The 21,823-nt window shown below is 40.4% G+C and overlaps 1 protein-coding gene across 8 annotated transcripts in view; it reads left to right on the forward strand.

Annotated features, from left to right (window-relative positions):
* Window positions 1-21,823, forward strand: part of PHACTR2 (phosphatase and actin regulator 2) — a 298,625-nt gene that overhangs the window by 251,055 nt on the left and 25,747 nt on the right. For 6 of the 8 annotated variants that reach the window (XM_063724674.1, XM_063724676.1, XM_054556876.2 and 3 more), the window contains 1 exon segment: window positions 18,073-18,149. In XM_063724674.1, coding sequence (XP_063580744.1) covers window positions 18,073-18,149 — 77 coding nt within the window. 8 annotated transcript variants of the gene reach the window in all.

Below are 21,823 nucleotides of genomic sequence, written 5' to 3' on the forward strand. Positions count from 1 at the left end.
CCCTACTTAAGTCATCCTAGGGGACGAGATCTTACCAAATATTACAACGGTTTTCTGCCTCTGATTATTTAAGCCACTTAAGTGATACATTTAGTGATATCAATGTAGTTCTTTCAACTAAGTCTCAGAGAAAAGTAGTTATTTACCATATAACCTACCTTCTTTCATACCTGGATGAGGAGGGCTTTCTCACATCCAGGATTTATCCTTACTCTTAGAAAATATAACTTATACAACTTATCATTTTAAAGAGATATGTTAACAATAGAAAAGTTTAATTTTCGTCGAGACTGGCACACTTTTTAATAGAAATGACAAGATAGCAAATAGTTTAGGCTATGTGGGCCATACAATCTTTGTTGCAGCTGCCCAGTTCTGCCATTGTAGCATGAAAACAGCCACAGACAATGTGTAATTGAATGGATATGTATATGTTCCAATAAAACTTTATCTACAAAAACAGATGGTGGGCCAAATTTGGCCTGCAGGTCAGCTTACCAACCCCAAATCTAAATCATTGCACACAATTCCTGAAAAATGAAATATACACTGGGTTCTATCAATGTAGAAAGACTTCTATCTTATTAGTACCATGGTTCCATAGGCAAAGATTCATGCCAACCATTTGTTTTTAAATTGTTCTAATTTTTATCTCTTAGCAAAATCTGGTATTGAATAAACTCATGCTATACCCAGTTTTTTTTTTAATCGTAAGTACTTTTGCTTAAACATGCCACATCTTAATGCTAAAACTAGGCATTTAATCATGCTCTGTGCTGACCCTTTTAATAGGAAGCTTAATTATTTAAAATACCTACTATGCATCAAGCACATACTGGAGATACAGATTCAGAAATCCTTAGCTCATAAGTAGAAATGAAAAGTAAGAAGGAATAAGATCACAAAGGAAGAATGTTCAGAACAAGAATAGAAGAGAAGGAGGCTGAGAAAAGCACTCCAGGGATGTTTTAGGAAGAGGCAGCAGAAGAATATTGAGAAGAAATGTCCGTGAAGTGGGGAAAGAGGAGAAGCTGGTAGCACAGCAGCTTGGAAGGACTGTGTCAGGGAGGACGGACGGCCACATGTGTGCAGTGACATGGTGAGAGGGAGTATTTTGGTGGCCTGATGGGTGGAAGCCTGTGGTGGAGACAACAAGGATCAAACACAATCCTGAGAATTTGGGCTCTGAAGTATGATGAGGCAGTTGTTCAACGTATGGCTGGTGATTGTGAAGGTTAATAAGCTTGGGTGCATAAATTTGGAAAATGAGATACGGTATCAAGGGAGTGATTTTTTTTAATTTATGGGAAATACTTGAACAATTTTTTATGTGGTGAAGGGGTCAAAAGAAAGGGAGAGGTTGAACATACAGGAAAAGTCAGTAACTGATAGCGTGGGAAAAATCATTGGAGTAGCAGGTCAGTACTTATGTGGAAGAGGCAAGGAGAAGACCCTTGAGGACGGAGGGAGAGCACAGGCTGAGGAAGCTAGGAAGTCATATCTCATTGTGCTTTTACCTTGCCTCTCATTCATTATGAATGAGATTGAACATATTTTCATATGCCTATTGGGCATTTGGGTTCCACTCCACCGAAGTGCCTTTTGCCCGAAGAAAAGTGCCTTTTCTTTTGGGTTGTCAATTTTTTCTGATTCATAGGAGTTCTTCATATATTCCAGTTATATATGTTGCAAATATTGATTTAACAGGATTCTTTTTTTTTTTTTTGAGACAGAGTCTCGCTCTGTCACCCAGGCTGGAGTGCTGTGGCTCGATCTCAGCTCACTGCAAGCTCCACCTCCTGTGTTCACGCCATTCTCCTGCTTCAGCCTCCCGAGTGGCTGGGACTACAGGCGCCTGCCACCACGCCCAGCTATTTTTAAAAAAATATTTTTAGTAGAGACGGGGTTTCACCGTGTTAGCCAGGATGGTCTCGATCTCCTGACATCGTGATCTGCCCGCCTCAGCCTCCCAAAGTGCTGGGATTACAGGCGTGAGCCATGGCGCCCGGCCAACAAGATTCTTAAACTTAATACAGTCGAATTCAACAACCTTTTTCTTTGTGGCTTATGATTTTGTTTCTGGTTTTAAAAATTCTTTGCATACCAAAATGATAGATATATTCTCATATCCTGTCTTCTAAATTGTTTATAATTTTGCTTTTCACATTTAACTTTTTTGTTTACCTGGAGTTGTTTTTTGGGGAAGCTATAAGATATGCTTTCAGTTTGCTTGGTCATCTGTATTATATATTTGTTTTCTGTGTCATTATTTGTTCTTTTCTCTTCTTCCTCCTAATTTTTTGGGCTTTATTGGCTATTCTGTTCTAACCTAAGATAGACTCTCCAGATCATTAATTTTCATCCTTCCTTACTTTCTGATACAAGCATTGAAGGTTAGAAATGACTCTGTGTGTCAGTGATTTGCAACCTTGGCTACACATTGGAATCACCTATAGATCTTTAAGAATGTGGATGTCTGGGTCCCATCTCCAGAGATGCTGATCTCATTGGTCTGGGATGTGGCCTTCATATTGGGATTTTTAGTAGTTATAAATGTCTCACATGTCCTTGAAAACAATATGTGTTCTACAGTTTGAGGGTGTGCAAATTTTCCTGTAAGATCAATCTTGTTAGTTCTATTCAGATTTCTGTAGCCTTAGTTATTTTTTTGTCTGTTTGATCCATCAGGTAACAAACAAGATGTGTTAAATCTCCCACTATGTGGATTTTTTTTTTTTTACTTCTTATAATTCTGTTAATTTTGCTTCATTTATTGTGAGGTGTGTCATTAGATATATGTTTAGAATGCATACATTTTCTTGATGAAACCTTTGTTATATTTAAAAATATAATTTTTAAACTAGATTGTCAAAATGAGTTATTTTAGACTACCTTAGTACTATGAATTGAAGCAGCAAACCTCTGTGATGTTTAGCTCATGGCTTCAAATTTTCAGGGTACATTTCATCCCTCCCTGCCCATCCCCTTACTTACTAAGTACCAGCTTGCAATTTTTTGTTTGTCCTTGGAGGATCAGATATTCTAGCTTACCCTTACACTGAGGGTATGCCATTTGGTTCCCAATTTATGGAAAGAGAATTAATTATTAGACCTGAGTGGGTTTTGTGTGTCTTCTATATTTCACCAAATCATAAAGATGCCTGCTCAAATTCACTAGATTTAACACAAGTGCCCTCAAGGTCAAAGCCAGTTTCATTGCTCACTTACCTTATTTTCTCTGGCCATGATCTTCTTTTACTCATTCTTGTCAAAGTATTTTTTACTCTTTTCCCAGCTGTTTAGTACATTTAAAGCAGTTTTTAGATGCTATGTTTAGCATTTTAATTGTTTTTCAATGGAAGAGTTAGTCAAGGCATCTGGTATGCCATTTTGCTAGAAATAGTACTGCATTCTGAACTTGGTGCAAGGTTTCTTCCATCCTCCTTTCCTTTTAGTTGTGGGCTTTGGTCATTCACCTCTCATTTAGTGGCTCCTAGTTGACCCTGCTCTAGTCACTGTTTCTGTGCAGTGACCTTCCCCAAAATTTAGTGATTGAAAACAGCAACTATTTTATATCTTACAGATTTTGTAGGTTGGGGATTTAGTCAGGGCTCAGCTAGGTGATTCTTCTGCTCTTCATGAGGTTGACTAAGGTCACTCAATGTTATTCAGCTGACAAATAGGCTACTTTGAAGGCTCCAAGATAGCCTCTCTAACATGTCTGGTGTCTTGGTAGGGGTGGCTCAGCGACTGGGCTCAACTGTGGCCCCTAGTCTGCCAAACTACCTATACGTGGCTTCTTCAGCATGGTGGCCCGAGTCATCAGTCTTCTTACATGGTGACTGAGCAAATGTCCCAAGGGAACCAGGTAAAAGCTATATGGCCTTTCCTGATCTGGCTTTGGAAGACATCCAGCCTCACTTCCACTACATTCTATTAGTAACAAGCGAATCATAAGACCAGCTCAAGCTTCAAGGAAAGGGGAATTAATTAGCTCCACTTCTTGACAGGGGAGTGGCAAGATCACAATTGTGGCCAAATTTGGAAAATACAATTTTCCACACCCACCATTCCCAGCTATCTTATTATTCAAATGCAAAACTTCAGAAAGGCAGGTAGGGCCAGATAAATTAGTAAAGACCACTGCAGATGCCAAGTATGCAAGCAGGGAGAGTCTAAATGACCACCCACCCTCATGTGGAAACTAAATTGTCCAAACCCTAGAAATAGTTCTTTTTAACTCTTGTTCTTTTGTTGCAAGGTAAAGCTCATTCATCTCTAGCTGTAACAGAGAGGATTTTTTTTAAAATTTTATGTTGAAACTAAAATGGGATTTTGTTCTGGACTTCTAGGTTGCAGGGGAAAGGTACATGGCCAGGTTTTCTGCCACAGGCTTTGTTTCTGTTCATGAGCGCTTTGAAGGCATATGACTTTGACATCTCCCATGCAGATCTGAGCCCCAGAGCATAGCCACTGCCCCTCTCTCCTCACACATGGGCCTCATTTTCTCCCTCTGACAGTATCTCTCACATTTCTCCTGAGACTTTTTAAAGTCTAAAAAGCAGCATTTTTAGAAGTGGATTTTTATTGTGTATGTGTCTGTTTCTCTGGAAGAAAATTAAGAGGTAGAATTTCTTTTAAATAGAAAAAATATTGGCCAGGCGTGGTGGCTCATGCCTGTAATCCTAGCACTTTGGGAGGCCGAGGTTTCTTGAGCTCAAGATTTCTTGAGCTCAGGAGTTTGAGACCAGCCTGAGCAATGTGGTGAAACTCTGTCTCTACTAAAAAATACAAAAAATTAGCTGGGTGTGGTTGCACGTGTCTGTAGTCCCAGCTACTCGGGAAGCTGAGGTGGGAGAATTGCTTGAGCCCAGGAGCAGGAGGCTGCAGTGAGCCATGCCACTGCACTCCAGCCTGGGCAACAGAGCCAGACCTTATCTCAAAATAAATAAATAAATAAATAATGTGGTATACTTTTTAAAGATAAAAAATACAAAAATGCAACAATTTAAGATGTTTATGTGTAGTATATTGTATATACACAAGTGATGAATATTCATTGGGCCACATCTGAATATTCAAAAATGCAAAAATAAGAAAAGAACCACTTTAAGAATTTCTTAAAATACTTTTAAGAATTTCTAAAAATACCATTTACTACCTAACACTGAAAAAAATTGTTCCCTCTAGTTGTTAAAAGATAAGTGTGATGAAATAGTACAATATTATTGCCCAGAGATCCTAAGACTATCAATGGTCTTAGCGTATATTTTATTTTAGAATGAAAATGACACATGCTAATCACCATTATTAACAAGCATTTCTGGTTTTTGTTGCTTTTTACCTTAAAACATTTTATAATATATTATTTATTATATATATATTTAGATCAGATTTAAAATATTGTATTAAGTTAATTCATGTAAAAATTATAATTTAACTATTATGTTTAAAAATGAATTTTATTTTTAACTTTTGAGCTCTACATCCCATTTTAAAAAACTATTCAAAGTAAATATTTCCAAAAATAAACAATGAGGCCAGGTGCAGTGGCTCATGCCTGTAATACAAGCACTTTGAGAGGGTGAGTTGGGTGGATCACTTGAGGTCAGGAGTTCAAGACCAGCTTGGCCAACATGGTGAAACCCCATCTCTACTAAAAATACAAAAATTAGCTGTGCATGGTGGCTTCTGCCTGTAGTCCCAGCTGCTTGGGAGACTGAAGCAGGAGAATCACATGAACCCAGGAGGCAGAAGTTGCAGTGAGCTAAGATTATACTGCTGCACTCCAGCCTGGGCGACAAAGCGAGACTCCATCTCAAAAATCAAACCAAACCAAACCAAACAAACAAACAAACAAAAAATGAGCTTCCTTTCAGCCTAAAGGAGATATCTTTTTTCTTTCTCTTATCTTAGTGCCATTTTCTTAGCCCCATTAAGCTACCACCTTGCATTTTAAAGAGTAGTAGCCAATCAGTCAATAATTAATCAATGCCTCTCCTTTCTGTGAAGGAGGAAGGCCCTTGCTGGGTGTGGTGGGGAATCTCCGGAATCTGGTAGTCTGGTTAAATGGCTCGTGTTGGAAAAGAGAAGTGGTGGGAGAAATGCCTTATTAATTGTGAACTTGATTGAGCTTTATTCACCTATAAAATAAAATTTTCAGGTCGGGGCACAATGACTCACACTTGTAATGTCAGCACTTTGGGAAGCCAAGGTGGGAGGGTCACTTGAGGCCAGGAGTTAAAGACCAGCCTGAGCAACATAGCAAGACCCTCTCTCTATAAAAACTAAAAAAATTAGCCAGGTGTGGTGGCACACCCCTGTATTCCTAGCTACTTGGGAGGCTGAGGCAGGAGGATCCCTTGAGTCTGGGAGTTCAAGACTGCAGTGAGCTGTGATTGTGCCACTGCACTGCAGCCTGGGCAACAGAATAAGATGCTGTCTGTAAAACGAAAATAAACAAAATAAAATTTTCAGTTTTAGAATATATGTACTTACAGCACTAGAAACAGATATATGTACAGTAAAATAGAGATGGCCTGGTTTCCTGCACTGAGGTAGATAAATGAGCTGACCCTTCAGTGGCAGACAGGTGAGGTCAGAGAAGGCCACTGAATTGGCCTGAAGACCTAGGCTTGCCTGCCAGTAACCATCTCCTTAGAGTAGAGCTTGGAAGCTCCATGGAGGAGAGAGGGGCAGGCTTTAGAACTGGGCACTTCTAGGATGGATTGATCCTTGACTTGGCCACTTAGTAGTTGTTTGACCTTGGCCAAGTCATTTAACCTAGGTTTACTTACTAGTAAAATAAAGCCAATTATATCTATCTTGAGAATTAGGTAGAATATCTCTAGAATTCCTGCTCATCAATAAATGGTAGCTATTACCAATATTATACTCATGGTCAGGGATGAGAAGCCAAGCTTTGTTCCCCATTTGTGATAGTTTCACTGTTGATTCCTGAGTTTACGATCTAGTCTAAAATTATCCAGTGAAAGAGAGTGTAGAATTTTTTCAGATGAGATGTGCTTTTGTCTAACAGGTCACTCAGTAATCACTTATTAAAACCCTTACAACATATTAAGTATCATCCTAGATACTGGGGATATAAAGTTGAATAACACAAACTGTCTTTCCGGGAACACAGTGTCTAAACAGGTCCTAAGAAAGCCTGAGGTTTTTGTTCTCCGTAAGCTATTCTTTGCCCTGTTCATTGATGCCCTAGCAGCAGAAGGGAGTACACTTGCCTCTCTGTGGCATTGAACTTGATTAATGAGTAGTCCAGAAATCCTCTCCACATCCCGTCATAATTTTATCCAAGAAATAAAGGATATCAAAATGGCAATTCTAGTTAATTCTGGCCCCACAGCTCATGCTATTTGAGAAGGCAGCAAGGTCTGCATTTTTTCTTTCTTTCTTTCTTTTTTTCTTTCTTTGTTTGTTTGTTTCTTTCTTTCTTTCTTTCTTTTATTATACTTTAAGTTCTGGGTTACATGTGCAGAACGTGTAGGTTTGTTACATAGGTATACACATGCCATGGTGGTTTGCTGCACCCATCAACCCATCACCTACATTAGGTATTTCTCCTAATACTATCCCTCCCCTAGTCCCCCACCCCCTACAGGCCCCAGTGTGTGATGTTCCTCTGCCTGTGTCCATGTGTTCTTATTGTTCAACTCTCACTTATGAGTGAGAACATGCAGTATTTGGTTTTCTGATCTTGTGATAGTTTGCTGAGGATGGTTTCCAGCTTCATCTGTGTCCCTGCAAAAGACATCAACTCATCCTTTTTTATGGCTGCATAGTGTTGCATGGTGTATATGTGCCACATTTTCTTAATCCAGTCTATCATTGATGGATATATGGGTTGGTTCCATGTCTTTGCTATTGTGAATAGTGCCTCAGTAAACATACGTGTGCATGTGTCTTTATTGTAGAATAATTTATAATCCTTTGGGTATACGTCCAGTAATGGAATTGCTGGGTCAAATGGTATTTCTAGTTCTAGATCCTTGAGGAATCGCCACACTGTCTTCCAAATGGTTTAACTAATTTACACTCCCACCAACAGTGTAAAAGCATTCCTATTTTTCCACAACCTCTCCAGCATCTGTTGTTTCCTGACTTTTGAATGATCGCCATTCTAACTGGCATGAGATGGTATCTCATTGTGGTTTTGATTTGCATTTCTCTCATGACCAGTGATGATGAGCATTTTTTCATATGTCTGTTGGCTGCATAAATGTCTTCATTTGAGAAGTTTCTGTTCATATCCTTAGCCCGTTTTATTGATGGGGTTGTTTGCTTTTTTCTTGTAAATTTGTTTAAGTTCTTTGTAGATTATGGATATTAGCCGTTTGTCAGATGAATAGATTGCAAAAATTTTCTCCCATTCTGTAGGTTGCTTGTTCACTCTGATGATAATTTCTTTTGCTGTGCAGAAACTCTTTAGTTTAATTAGATCCCGTTTGTCAATTTTGGCTTTTGTTGCCATTGCCATGAAGCCTTTGCCCATGCCTATGTCCTGAATGGTATTGCCCAGGTTTTCTTCTAGGATTTTTATGGTCCTAGGTCTTACGTGTAAGTCTTTGATCCATCTTGAGTTGATTTTTGTATAAGGTGTAAGGAAGGGGTCCAGTTCCAGTTTTCTGCATATGGCCAGCCAGTTTTCCCAACACCATTTATTAAATAGGGAATCTTCCCCATCGCTTGTGTGTGTCAGGTTTGTCAAAGATCAGATGGTGGTAGATGTGTGGTGTTATTTCTCTGTTCTGTTCCATCGGTCTATATATCTGTTTTGGCACCAGTACCATGCTGTTTTGGTTACTGTAGCCTTGTAAAGTTTGTAGTCAGGTAGCAAGATGCCTCCAGCTTTGTCCTTCTTGCCCAGGATTGTCTTGGATATGCGAGCTCTTTTTTTGTTCCATATGAAGTTTAAAGTAGTTTTTTCCAATTCTGTGAAGAAAGTCAGTGGTAGCTTGATGGGAATAGCATTGAATCTGTAAATTACTTTGGGCAGTAAGGCCATTTTCACGATATTGATTCTTCCTATCCATGAGCATGGAATCTTTTTCCATTTGTTTGTGTCCTCTCTTATTTCCTTGAGCAGTGGTTTGTAGTTCTCCTTGAAGAGGTCCTTCATATCCCTTGTAAGTTGTGTTCCTATGTATTTTATTCTCCTTGTAGCAATTGTGAATGGGAGGTCACTCATGATTTGGCTCTCTGTTTGTCTGTTGTTGATGTGTAGGAATGCTTGTGATTTTTGCACATTGATTTTGTATCCTGAGATTTTGCTGAAGTTGCTTATCAGCTTAAGGAGATTTTGGGCTGAGACGATGGAGTTTACCAAATATACAGTCATGTCATCTGCAAACAGAGATAACTTGACTTCCTCTCTTCCTATTTGAATACCTTTTATTGCTTTCTCTTGCCTGATTGCCCTGGCCAGAACTTCCAGTACTATGTTGGATAGGAGTGGTGAGAGAGGGCATCCTTGTCTTGTGCCAGTTTTCAAAGGGGATGCTTCCAGTTTTTGTCCATTCAGTATGACATTGTCTGTTGGTTTGTCATAATCAGCTCTTATTATTTTGAGATACGTTCCATCAGTACCTGGTTTAGCATGAAAGGCTGTCGAATTTTGTCAAAGGCCTTTTCTGCATCTATTGAGATAATCATGTGGTTTTTGTCATTGGTTCTGTTTATGTGATGGATTATGTTTATTGATTTGTGTATGTTGAACCAGCCTTGCATCACAGGGATGAAACCGATTTGATCATGGTGGATCAGCTTTTTGATGTGCTGCTGGATTTGGTTTGTCAGTATTTTATTGAGGATTTTTGCACTGATGTTCATCGGGGATATTGGCCTAAAATTCTCTTTTTTTGTTGTGTCTTTGCCAGGCTTTGGTATCAGGATGATGCTGGCCTCATAAAATGAGTTAGGGAGGATTCCCTCTTTTTCTATTGATTAGGATAGTTTCAGAAGGAATGGTACCAGCTCCTCTTTGTACCTCTGGTAGAATTCGGCTGTGAATCTGTCTGGTCCTGGGCTCTTTTTGGTTGGTAGGCTATTAATTATTGCCTGAATTTCAGAACTTCTTATTGGTCTATTCAGAGATCCAGCTTCTTCCTGGTTTAGTCTTGGGAGGGTGTATGTGTCCAAGAATTTATCCATTTCTTCTAGATTTTCTAGTTTATTTGTGTAGCAGTTTTTATAGTATCCTCTGATGGTAGTTTGTGTTTCTGTGGGATCAGTAGTGATATCCTCTTTATCATTTTTTATTGCATCTATTTGATTCTTCTCTCTTTTCTTCTTTATTAGTCTTGCTGGCAGTCTATTTTGTTAATCTTTTCAAAAAAACAGTTCCTGGATTCATTGATTTTTTGAAGGGTTTTTTGTGTCTCTATCTCCTTCAGTTCTGCTCTGATCTTAGTTATTTCTTGCCTTCTGCTAGCTTTTGAATGTGTTTGCTCTTGCTTCTCCAGTTCTTTTAATTGTGATGTTAGGGTGTCGATTTTAGATCTCTCTTGCTTTCTCTTGTGGGCATTTAATGCTACAAATTTCCCTCTACACATTGCCTTAGCTGTGTCCCAGAGATTCTGGTACATTGTGTCTTTGTTCTCATTGGTTTCAAAGAACATCTTTATTTCTGCCATCATTTCATTATTTATCGAGTAGTCATTCAGGAGCAGGTTGTTCAGTTTCCATGTAGCTGTGCAGTTTTGAGTGAGATTCTTAATCCTGAGTTCTAATTTTATTGCACTGTGGTTTGAGAGACAGTTTGATTTCTTTTCCTTTACATTTGCTGAGGAGTGTTTTACTTCCAATTATGTTGTCAATTTTAGAATAAGTGCAATGTGGTGCTAAGAAGAATGTATATTCTGTTGATTTGGGGTGGAGAATACTGTAGATGTCTATTAGGTCCACTTGGTCCAGAGCTGAGTTCAAGTCCTGGATATCCTTGTTAATTTTCTGTCTTGTTGATCTGTCCAATATTGACAGTGGGGTGTTAAAGTCTCCCGTTATTATTGTGTGGAAGTCTAAGTTTCTTTGTAAGTCTCTAAGAACTTGCTTTATGAATCTGGTGCTCCTGTATTGGATGCATATATATTTAGGATAGTTAACTCTTTTTGTTGAACTGATCCCTTCACCATTATGTAATGGCCTTCTTTGTCTCTTTTGATCTTTGTTGGTTTAAAGTCTGTTTTATCGGAGACCAGGATTGCAACCCCTGCTTTTTTTTTTTTTTTTTTAACTTTCTATTTGCTTCCTCCATCCCTTTATTTTTTTTTATTTTTTATTTTTTATTTTTTTGAGACCAAGTCTGGCTCTGTTGCCCAGGCTGGAGTGCAGTGGCACATTCTCAGCTCATAGCAAGCTCCACCTCCCAGGTTCACCCCATTCTTCTGCCTCAGCCTCCTGAGTAGCTGGGACTACAGGTGCCCGCCACCATGCCCAGCTAATTTTTTGTATTTTTAGTAGAGACGGGGTTTCACCGTGTTACCAGGATGGTCTCGATCTCCTGACCTCATGATCCACCCACCTTGGCCTCCCAAAGTTCTGGGATTACAGGCATGAGCCACCGTGCCCAGCCCATCCCTTTATTTTGAGCCTATGTGTGTCTTTGCACGTGAGATGGGTCTCCTGAATACAGCACACTGATGGGTCTATACTCTTTATCCAATTTGCCAGTCTGTGTCTTTTAATTGGGGAATTTAGCCCATTTACATTTAAGGTTAATATTGTTATGTTTGAATTTGATCCTGTCATTATGATGTTAGCTGGTTATTTTGCCTGTTAGTTGATGCAGTTTCTTCCTAGCATCGGTGGTCTTTACAATTTGGCATGTTTTTGCAGTGGCTGGTACTGGTTGTTCCTTTCCATGTTTAGTGCTTCCTTCAGGAGCTCTTGTAAGGCAGGCCTGGTGATGACAAAATCTCTCAACATTTGCTTGTCTGGAAAGGATTTTATTTCTCCTTCACTTATGAAGCTTAGTTCAGCTGGATATGAAACTTTGGGTTGAAAATTCTTTTCTTTAAGAATGTTGAATATTGACCCCCGCTCTTTTCTGGCTGGCAGGGTTTCTGCAGAGAGATCCACTGTTAGTCTGATGGGCTTCCCTTTGTGGGTAACCCAACCTTTCTCTCTGGCTTCCCTTAACATTTTTTCCTTCATTTCAACCTTGGTGAATCTGACAGCTATGTGTCTTGGGGTTGCTCTTCTCGGGGAGTATCTTTGTGGTGTATTCTCTGTATTTCCTGAATTTGAATGTTGGCCTCTCTTGCTAGGTTGGGGAAGTTCTCCTGGATAATATCCTGAAGAGTGTTTTTCAACTTGGTTCCATTCTCCCCATCACTTTCAGGTACACCAATCAAACGTAGATTTGGTCTTTTCACATAGTCTCATATTTATTGGAGGCTTTGTTGGTTTCTTTTCACTCTTTATTCTCTAATCTTGTCTTCTCACTTTATTTCATTAATTTGATCTTCAATCACTGATATACTTTCTTCCGCTTGATCGAAGTGGCTATTGAAGCTTGTGTATGCTTCACAGAGTTCTCGTACTGTAGTTTTCAGCTCCATCAGGTCATTTAAGCTCTTCTCTACACTGGTTATTCTAGTTAGCCATTCATCTAACCTTTTTTCAACATTTTTAGCTTCCTTGAAATGGGTTAGAACATGCTCGTTTAGCTCGGAGAAGTTTGTTATTACCGACCTTCTGAAGCCTACTCTGTCAACTTATCAAACTCATTCTCCATCCAGTTTTGTTCCCTTGCTGGCGAGGAGTTGCAATCCTTTGGAGAAGAGACATTCTGGTTTTTGGAATTTTCAGCCTTTCTGCCCTGGTTTCTCCCCATTTTTGTGGTTTTATTTACCTTTGGTCTTTGATGTTGGTGACCTACAGATGGGGTTTGGGTGTGGATGTCCTTTTTGTTGATGTTGATACTATTCCTTTCTGTTTGCTCATTTTCCTTCTAACAGATAGGCCCCTCAGCTGCAGGTCTGTTGGAGTTTGTTGGAGGTCCACTCCAGGGTCGCATTTTCAGCAAATCACCTGTTGCTTCTTCCCAGCATAACCGCTGAGCTGACTGGGACTGATGAAGCAGACCTGTTACCACTCACTACTGGCCAATTTTAAACTTAGTTTCAGACATTTTTGTTTCCTTTTTCCTCTCTATAATTCTCATTATGCCAAAATTACTACATATTTGGTCTCGGTTGCTATCTCATAGAGCTTTGTTGTTGTTGTTGTTTCTACTCTAAAAATACCTAGTTTTGGCTCAATGGCTTCCCATTGGTGGTACAACCCAGCACCATTGGAGCTCTGATCCCCCATAACCTCAGCCCAGCTCTATCTCATGTCTTTCAAGAAAATCAGTCCCAGACTGGGTGTGGTGGCTCATGGCTGTAATCCCAACACTTTGGGTAGGCCAAGGCAGGAGGATTGCTTAAGCCCAGGAGTCAAGACCAGCCTGGGCAACACAGCAAAACCTCATCTGCACAATTTTTTTTTTTTTTTAATTAGCCAGATGTGGTGGCCACACACCTATGGTCCCAGCTACTTGGGTGGCTGAGGTGGGAGGGTGTCTTCAGCCTTGGAATTTGAGGCTACAATGAGCTGTGATCACACCACCTGCACTCCAGCCTGGGTGACAGAACAAGACCCTGTCTCAAAAAAAAAAAAAAAAAAATCAGTCCTAATTACATATATGTGAAGAATCATTAGGCCTAAAACCTGGTCTCCTTTGCAAAGAAGAGAGTTAAGTTTATTATACATGTATTTGTCTAAAGTGTCTGATTTACTTTTTTTCCTGTTTTAAACTCTCTCAGGAAATCTTTCTCTTTATTCCAAGAGGAAGTAGCTCTTGTAATAAAACTATGATCAATCTTCAGTGAATTTTAAAAATGAGCATTCTATTTCTTTAATTGCCTGTAGCCACATCTTTCTGGTATATTTTTTTCAAACAATTAGTCCTTACAATTTCACATCACTTCCATTGCCACTCATTCACATAACTGACTCATCATTTCTAATTGTAAGCCAGCACACACAACATGCAGATCTGAAGCAATTATCCTGATGACAGGGGCCCAGAAGCTCATTTTAGTGGAAGGACTGTAGGATGTGAGGTTAAAAAGCTTGTGTATGAGCCCCATGTTTATCACTTAACTCTCGTCCTGTTTAGAGAAAAAAAGTGCACCTCGCTGCCAGTGCTCATTTAATTTTACATGAACACGCTCTTTGAGGCTGAAGCAAATCTGACAGATTTTCAATGTGAAAGTAAAATAGAGGCCGATTGCAGTGGCTCACGCCTGTAGTCCCAGCACTTTGGGAGGCCGAAGTGGGTAGATTGCTTGAGCCTAGGAGTTTGAGACCAGCCTGGCCAACATTGCGAAATCCATCTCCACAAAAGATACAAAAAGTTAGGCAGGCATGATGGCGCACACCTTTAGGCCCAGCCACTCAGGAGGCTGAAGTGGGAGGATTGTTTGAACCCAGGGGGCAGAGGTTGCAGTGAGCTGAGATCGCGCCACTGCACTCCAACCTGAATGACAGAGTGAGACCCTGTCTCAAATAAATAAATAAATAAATAAATAAATAAACTGTTCTTGGAGTTGTTTCTAAATAGAACATCAAAATCATCTATTTTGGAAAAATCAGATTCATCGAACGATTTTTTGGCCAACAACTGTTTGAGAATGATGTTAACATCACACATAGAAATGCTGTGTTTTCTAGGATTTGACATTTTCAGCAATCGAGAAATACTGTATTTTGTAAATGGGAATACCACTACTAAAACCATAATACTATAAATAGAATGATGTCTTTTGTTTCCAAAGTCGATATACTAGAGGGTTGCGAAAATAAAAGCAAGATATTTCATGGCAAACTTATCCTGAGGTAAACAACTGCAGCCATTAGTGCTGCCAGGCAAGTATTCTCAGAGCAAACAGGAAAAGGGTTAATGCGCATCTCTCTCTAGCAAGTCATGTGACCTCTCTAGGCCTCCATTGTATCAGCTGTAAGGTAAAAGCCTTGGAATAGTTTTCAGGTTATCAACTGCTTTTTAACAAACCACCCCAGAATTTAGTGGCTTTTAAAACAGCTGTTTATTTTGCTCTGAATTCTGAGTTAGGAATTTGGGAAGGGCTCAGCCCAGCAGTTTGTTTTGGATCCCTGTGGCATCAGGTGAGATGCTGGGTTAGATAATTCACTTCCAAGATAGCTTCTTCACTAACCCTCGGTGCCTTTTGCTCCTTGGCCTCTCTCTCTCTATCTACTCAGCATCTTAACCTCCAGGGCCTTTCCCTGTATCTTGGGTTTCTCACAGCATGGTTTTCTGAGAGTAGTCACTTTTTTTTACATGGCAGCTGGGTGTAAAGTAGCAAGAAGCAAAAGGTGCCAGGCCACTTAAGGGCTACATCAGACTGGCACATATCACCTCTACTGTGTGCATTTGTTGAAAGTGGTTACAGGACTCACCCAGAGTCAAGGCTGGAGAGATAGACTTCACCTCTTGATGGGGGAATAGCAAAGTCACATTGCAGATGAGCGTGTAGGATGTGCCTGTAAATAATAAACTGTCTCTCTTTATGCATATGTATATGGTCATCAGTGAATTATAAATTTTATTAATATGACGGATGTATAGCACACAATTTACAATTGTAATGTTTTGTAAATTCCATGTCTCAGTTGATTCTCACAGAATGCTTTCATTGATTTTTGCCATACTCTTAGATCAGTAGTAGCCAACCTACTATTGCAAATAAGGACTTTATCTTATTCTTGGTTAAGTCAACTTCGGTGGCATTATCTTCTTTCATTCCAGTGGACTCTTCATAAATAAAAATGAAAGAATTGTTAATCCCAATCACAAACTAGAATAATTTGTTTTTCAAGAGGCTCATAATAATGACATTTTATTGACTCTACAGTGTATAAAGCACTTTCAAATATGCTCTTGATTAATTCTCATGATATTGTGAAGAATTTCCTCCTGGTTTTCCACATAAGAAAATTGAGGTTTGGAGTGAAGTGACTCACTAAGGGTCACACTGCTAATGAGGGCATAGCCAAGACTAGAATCCCTGTCTTCTGACTGCAAGTGTACCGCTTTTCACTTCCTCTGCTGAAACCTTACATTTGGAGAAGAAATTTAAAATGAACATCAAGACAGGATTCTCTGCCACTATTCAAATTAAAATACCTCCTTTCGGCTGGGCACAGTGGCTCACGCCTGTAATACCAGCACTTTGAGAGGCCAAGGTGGGCGGATCACAAAGTCAGGAGTTTGAGGCCAGCCTGGCCAACATGGTGAAACCTCATCTCTACTAAAAATACAAAAAATTAGCCGGGCATGGTGGTGCGTGCATGTAATCCCAGCTGCTCGGGAGGCTGAGGCAGGAGAATCACTTGAACCCGGGAGGCGGAGGTTGCAGTGAGCCAAGATCGTGCCACTGCACTCCAGCCTGGGTGACAAGAGCGAAACTCTGTCTCAAAAAAAAAAAACCTCCTTTCAAGGAAGAATGTTCCATAGATGTTAATTGGTGAGTGGTATAGAGCAGCCTCACTCTTTCTCCTTCTGGTTCTAGGCATCAGTTTTTGCGGTAAGCAAAAGTGTCCTCACTGTTGATTGGACTGGTAACACAAACTGGACAGCCATGTCACAGAAGACTCAGGCTCACACATATTTCTCTGCTTGCTTCTTCATTTCCAAAAGTCAGTAGCAAGCATTATTGTCACAGTTCCTAGTCACAGATTCCCCATAGAAACTACAGGGGCTGAGGAATATATCTGGGGAGAAGAGACAATCTGTGACACAGACTTAAATATAGCATTGAAAGGAGTGTTGATGGAAAAGCTCGTGTATTGCAGAATGATGGTTAGTTATGAGAGACAGCCAGAGACAGGCCTCAGGGCTTTTTTCTGTCTGTTCCCTTTCCTAAAATTTATTATTTTCCAACCACAAAGAAGACTTTTTATCTCCCAGTGAAGTCACTCCCTGTGACTTATCATTCTTAGTTTTGGCTGAAGAGTCCATTTTGCCTAGAGGTTACAGGGGTGTTTTTATTAGCACCTTTTTAAAAACATGAGTAAAACATTCTTTGTAGAGAAGTTAGGAAATAAAAATAAGCAAAAATTTGAAACCACCAACCATCTATAATCCTGCCACTATTTGTTAACAGATAACTAATGTTAACATTTCAGTCTGAATGGCGTAAGCATCCCCTCAAATACCAAAAATTACGTGACACGGATTATGTGTTCTTTAAATAGCAATGCATTCCATTTGATATTTTCTTTGGGTAGCTTTAAGGATTATGCTGAAATTATAAGTTCTATTTCTATAAACTTTCAATATTAAAGACTATATAAGCGACTGCTTTCTCAGTAGCTCTCTGGCAGCTAGTCAAAGCCATGTTGTTGTGGGCAATATTCAATGTAGAACTTTCCATAGGAAAATGGTATTGCTTCTCAGAAAATGTCATGACCTGCACTTTCCTTGTGGTCATCGTGGGTGGGGGATGTTCCATGTGACTCATAGACCAGGCTCAAGGATGAGTTTAGCAAAGGCGCCCTCCCACTCCCGCTTGCCAAGGGCACTTGAAGGAAGTCTATCATGGTTTTAGTTTGGCTATAGTATGATATTGTATTTATTACACCTTAAAAGAATGTCTAAGCTCTGTATGGTGGCTCATGCCTGTAATCTCAGCACTTTGAGAAACTGAGGCGAGAGGATCACTTGAGCCTAGAAGTTCGAGATCAGCCTGGGCAACATCTTGAGACTGTGTCTCTATAAAAAAAAATTTTTTAATTAGCTGAGCATGGTGGTGTACACCTGTGATCCGAGCTATTCGGAATGCTGAATTGGGAGGATCACTTGAGCCTAGGAGTTTGAGGCTGCAATGAGCCATGATCTCACCACTCCACTCCAGCTTGGGTGACAGAGTGAGACTCTATCTCGGAAAAAAAAAAAAAAAAAAGGTCTGCTTCGTTGATGCTGTATATACTGGGGCAATATATGACCTAAATAACAATTCTGTTTATCTATTTTTTTTTCCTGTTTAGGCAGCAATAAGGAAAGAACTAAATGAATTTAAAAGCACAGAAATGGAAGTTCATGAAGAGAGTCGACAGTTTACAAGGTAGGTGACAAAATGCAGTTTAGAAACTGAAAATGCTTAACATGTGATCCCATGTTAGGTTGGTTAAAAAAAAGAAATTGCTTACAATGGTAAATGTTATGACAGGTATATTTTATCACAATTAAAAAGTGTTTTAAAACAGTTTAGCTTAAAACCATCTTATGAACATTTCCGCTTCTCTCACATTCATCCTTGTTTGCTTTTAAGAACCTAATAGTCAATGTGACAGTTTTAAAGATATGACTAGATAAGATTGTAAATTTCTAGAATTTCATAATAAACTCAGCTATCTCCTTCAAGAACACTAAAGCTAATCATGCTGAATAAGAATTTCTAAAATTAAATCTTTTCTTTCAAGGAAGTCTGAATCATTCCATAGGGCTACATTTTGTTTCCTTTCTTTGTTTTTTTCTGGGCCTGAAGACATCATTTATTCTGCTCTTGAACAGACTTAGTTGAAGTTGTATGCCCAGAATAGATGCTGGCGAGAGTCAGTGTGGGCACATACATAACACTTTGGTTTCACAATAGACATAACATAGGATTGAAGCTGACTTTTCAGAAGATGTAACTTTAGAATGGGAATCCTGATTTTACTGGTGCCGAAGGAGATCGCTATCATCGTACCATTTTCCCCCCAGTCCCCTTCAGTTTCTTTCACAGGTTACCTAACCCGGGAGGGACCTGAGTGATCATATAGTCTGACCCCCTCACTTCACAGGTGTTCTGTTTATTTCTTTCTTAAGGATGAATGTACTTTGCTCTGTATAACAGGTGTGTTTCTAAAAATTTGCAAGCAAATCAAATCTTTAAAAATCGAATCAATAAAAAATACCAGGATAGATGATCAATGACATGAAGAAGATCATGATAGGTCTTTGTGGAAAACAAATATTGATCCCCTAAGCTACAGCCATACATCCTGGTGCCACTGTTCCTGCAGTCCCGGTGATGATGGTACTGTGTGCTGGGAGCATGTCACAATATAAAGGAAGTTGCTGTATAACCTCCAACTTTAACAACAAACTTCCCTGAAATTGATGGGGGAGGAGTGAGGTTTGTTATCATAGACTTGCTCCACAGCTTTTCTTCCTATCTTACTGTCTTGTGTGCCAGAGAAACTCCCCTTTCTTTCAGGGTTACAGTTGGCCTTCCATATCTATGGGTTCCCCATCTGTGGAGTAAACTGACCACAATCCAAAATTTTTTTTTTTTTTTTTTTTTTTGAGACAGAGTCTTGCTCTGTCGCCCAGGCTGGGGTAGAGTGACATAATCTCAGCTTACTGCAACCTCCACCTCCCAGGTTCAAGTGACTCTCCTGCGTCAGCCTCCCAAGTAGCTGGGATTACAGGCATGTGCCACCATACCTGGTTAATGTTTGTATTAATAGCAGAGACAGGGTTTCACCATGTTGGTCCAGCTGGTATCAAACTCCTAACCTAGAGTGATCCGCCTGCCTCAGCCTCCCAAAATGCTGGGATTACAGGCATAAGCCACCACACCCAGCCCAAAATATTTTTTAAAACAAATACAAAATAACACCACAACAATAAAAATAACACAGGTCGGGGAGGAGCCAAGATGGCCGAATAGGAACAGCTCCGGTCTACAGCTCCCAGCGTGAGCAACGCAGAAGACGGGTAATTTCTGCATTTCCATCTGAGGTACCGGGTTCATCTCACTAGGGAGTGCCAGACAGTGGGCGCAGGTCAGTGGGTGCACGCACCATGCGCGAGCCGAAGAAGGGCGAGGCATTGCCTCACTCGGGAAGTGCAAGGGGTCAGGGAGTTCCCTTTCCTGGTCAAAGAAAGGGGTGACAGACGGCACCTGGAAAATCGGGTCACTCCCACCCAAATACTGCGCTTTTCCGATGGGCTTAAAAAACGGCGCACCAGGAGATTATATCCCGCACCTGGCTCAGAGGGTCCTATGCCCACGGAATCTTGCTGATTGCTAGCACAGCAGTCAGATCAAACTGCAAGGCGGCAGCGAGGCTGGAGGAGGGGCGCCCGACATTGCCCAGGCTTGCTTAGGTAAACAAAGCAGCTGGGAAGCTCGAACTGGGTGGAGCCCACCACAGCTCAAGGAGGCCTGCCTGCCTCTGTAGGCTCCACCTCTGGGGGCAGGGCACAGACAAACAAAAAGACAGCAGTAACCTCTGCAGACTTAAATGTCCCTGTCTGACAGCTTTGAAGAGAGCAGTGGTTCTCCCAGCACGCAGCTGGAGATCTGAGAACGGGCAAACTGCCTCCTCAAGTAGGTCCCTGACCCCTGACCTCCGAGCAGCCTAACTGGGAGGCACCCCCCAGCAAGGGCAGACTGACACCTCACACGGCCGGGTACTCCAACAGACCTGCAGCTGAGGGTCCTGTCTGTTAGAAGGAAAACTAACAAACAGAAAGGACATCCACACCAAAAACCCATCTGTACATCACCATCATCAAAGACCAAAAGTAGATGAAACCACAAAGATGGGGAAAAAACAGAGCAGAAAAACTGGAAACTCTAAAAAGCAGAGTGCCTCTCCTCCTCCAAAGGAATGCAGTTCCTCACCAGCAACGGAACGAAGCTGGACAGAGAATGACTTTGAGGAGCTGAGAGAAGAAGGCTTCAGATGATCAAATTACTCCGAGCTACGGGAGGATATTCAAACCAAAGGCAAAGAAGTTGAAAACTTTGAAAAAAATTTAGAAGAATGTATAACTAGAATAACCAATACAGAGAAGTGCTTAAAGGAGCTGATGGAGCTGAAAACCAAGGCTCGAGAGCTATGTGAAGAATACAGAAGCCTCAGAAGCCGATGCGATCAAATGGAAGAAAGGGTATCAGCGATGGAAGATGAAATGAATGAAATGAAGTGAGAAGGGAAGTTTAGAGAAAAAAGAATAAAAAGAAACGAGCAAAGCCTCCAAGAAATATGGGACTATGTGAAAAGACCAAATCTACGTCTGATTGGCGTACCTGAAAGTGACGGGGAGAATGGAACCAAGTTGAAAAACACTCTGCAGGATATTATCCAGGACAACTTCCCCAATCTAGCAAGGCAGGCCAACATTCAGATTCAGGAAATACAGAGAACGCCACAAAGATACTCCTCGAGAAGAGCAACTCCAAGACACATAATTGTCAGATTCACCAAAGTTGAAATGAAGGAAAAAATGTTAAGGGCAGCCAGAGAGAAAGATCGGGTTACCCTCAAAGGGAAGCCCATCAGACTAACAGCAGATCTCTCGGCAGAAACTCTACAAGCCAGAAGAGAGTAGGGGCCAATATTCAACATTCTTAAAGAAAAGAATTTTCAACCCAGAATTTCATATCCAGCCAAACTAAGCTTCAGAAGTGAAGGAGAAATAAAATCCTTTACAGACAAGCAAGTGCTGAGAGATTTTGTCACCACCAGGCCTGCCCTAAAAGAGCTCCTGAAGGAAGCACTAAACATGGAAAGGCACAACCGGTACCAGCTGCTGCAAAATCATGCCAAAATGTAAAGACCATCGAGACTAGGAAGAGACTGCATCAACTAACGAGCAAAATAACCAGCTAACATCATCATGACAGAATCAAATTCACACATAACAATATTAACTTTAAATGTAAATGGACTAAATGCTCCAATTAAAAGACACAGACTGGCAAATTGGATAAAGAGTCAAGACCCATCAGTGTGCTGTATT

The sequence above is a fragment of the Pongo abelii genome, chromosome 5 (assembly GCF_028885655.2).
Source record: "Pongo abelii isolate AG06213 chromosome 5, NHGRI_mPonAbe1-v2.0_pri, whole genome shotgun sequence".
NCBI classification, from domain to species: Eukaryota; Metazoa; Chordata; class Mammalia; order Primates; family Hominidae; genus Pongo; species Pongo abelii.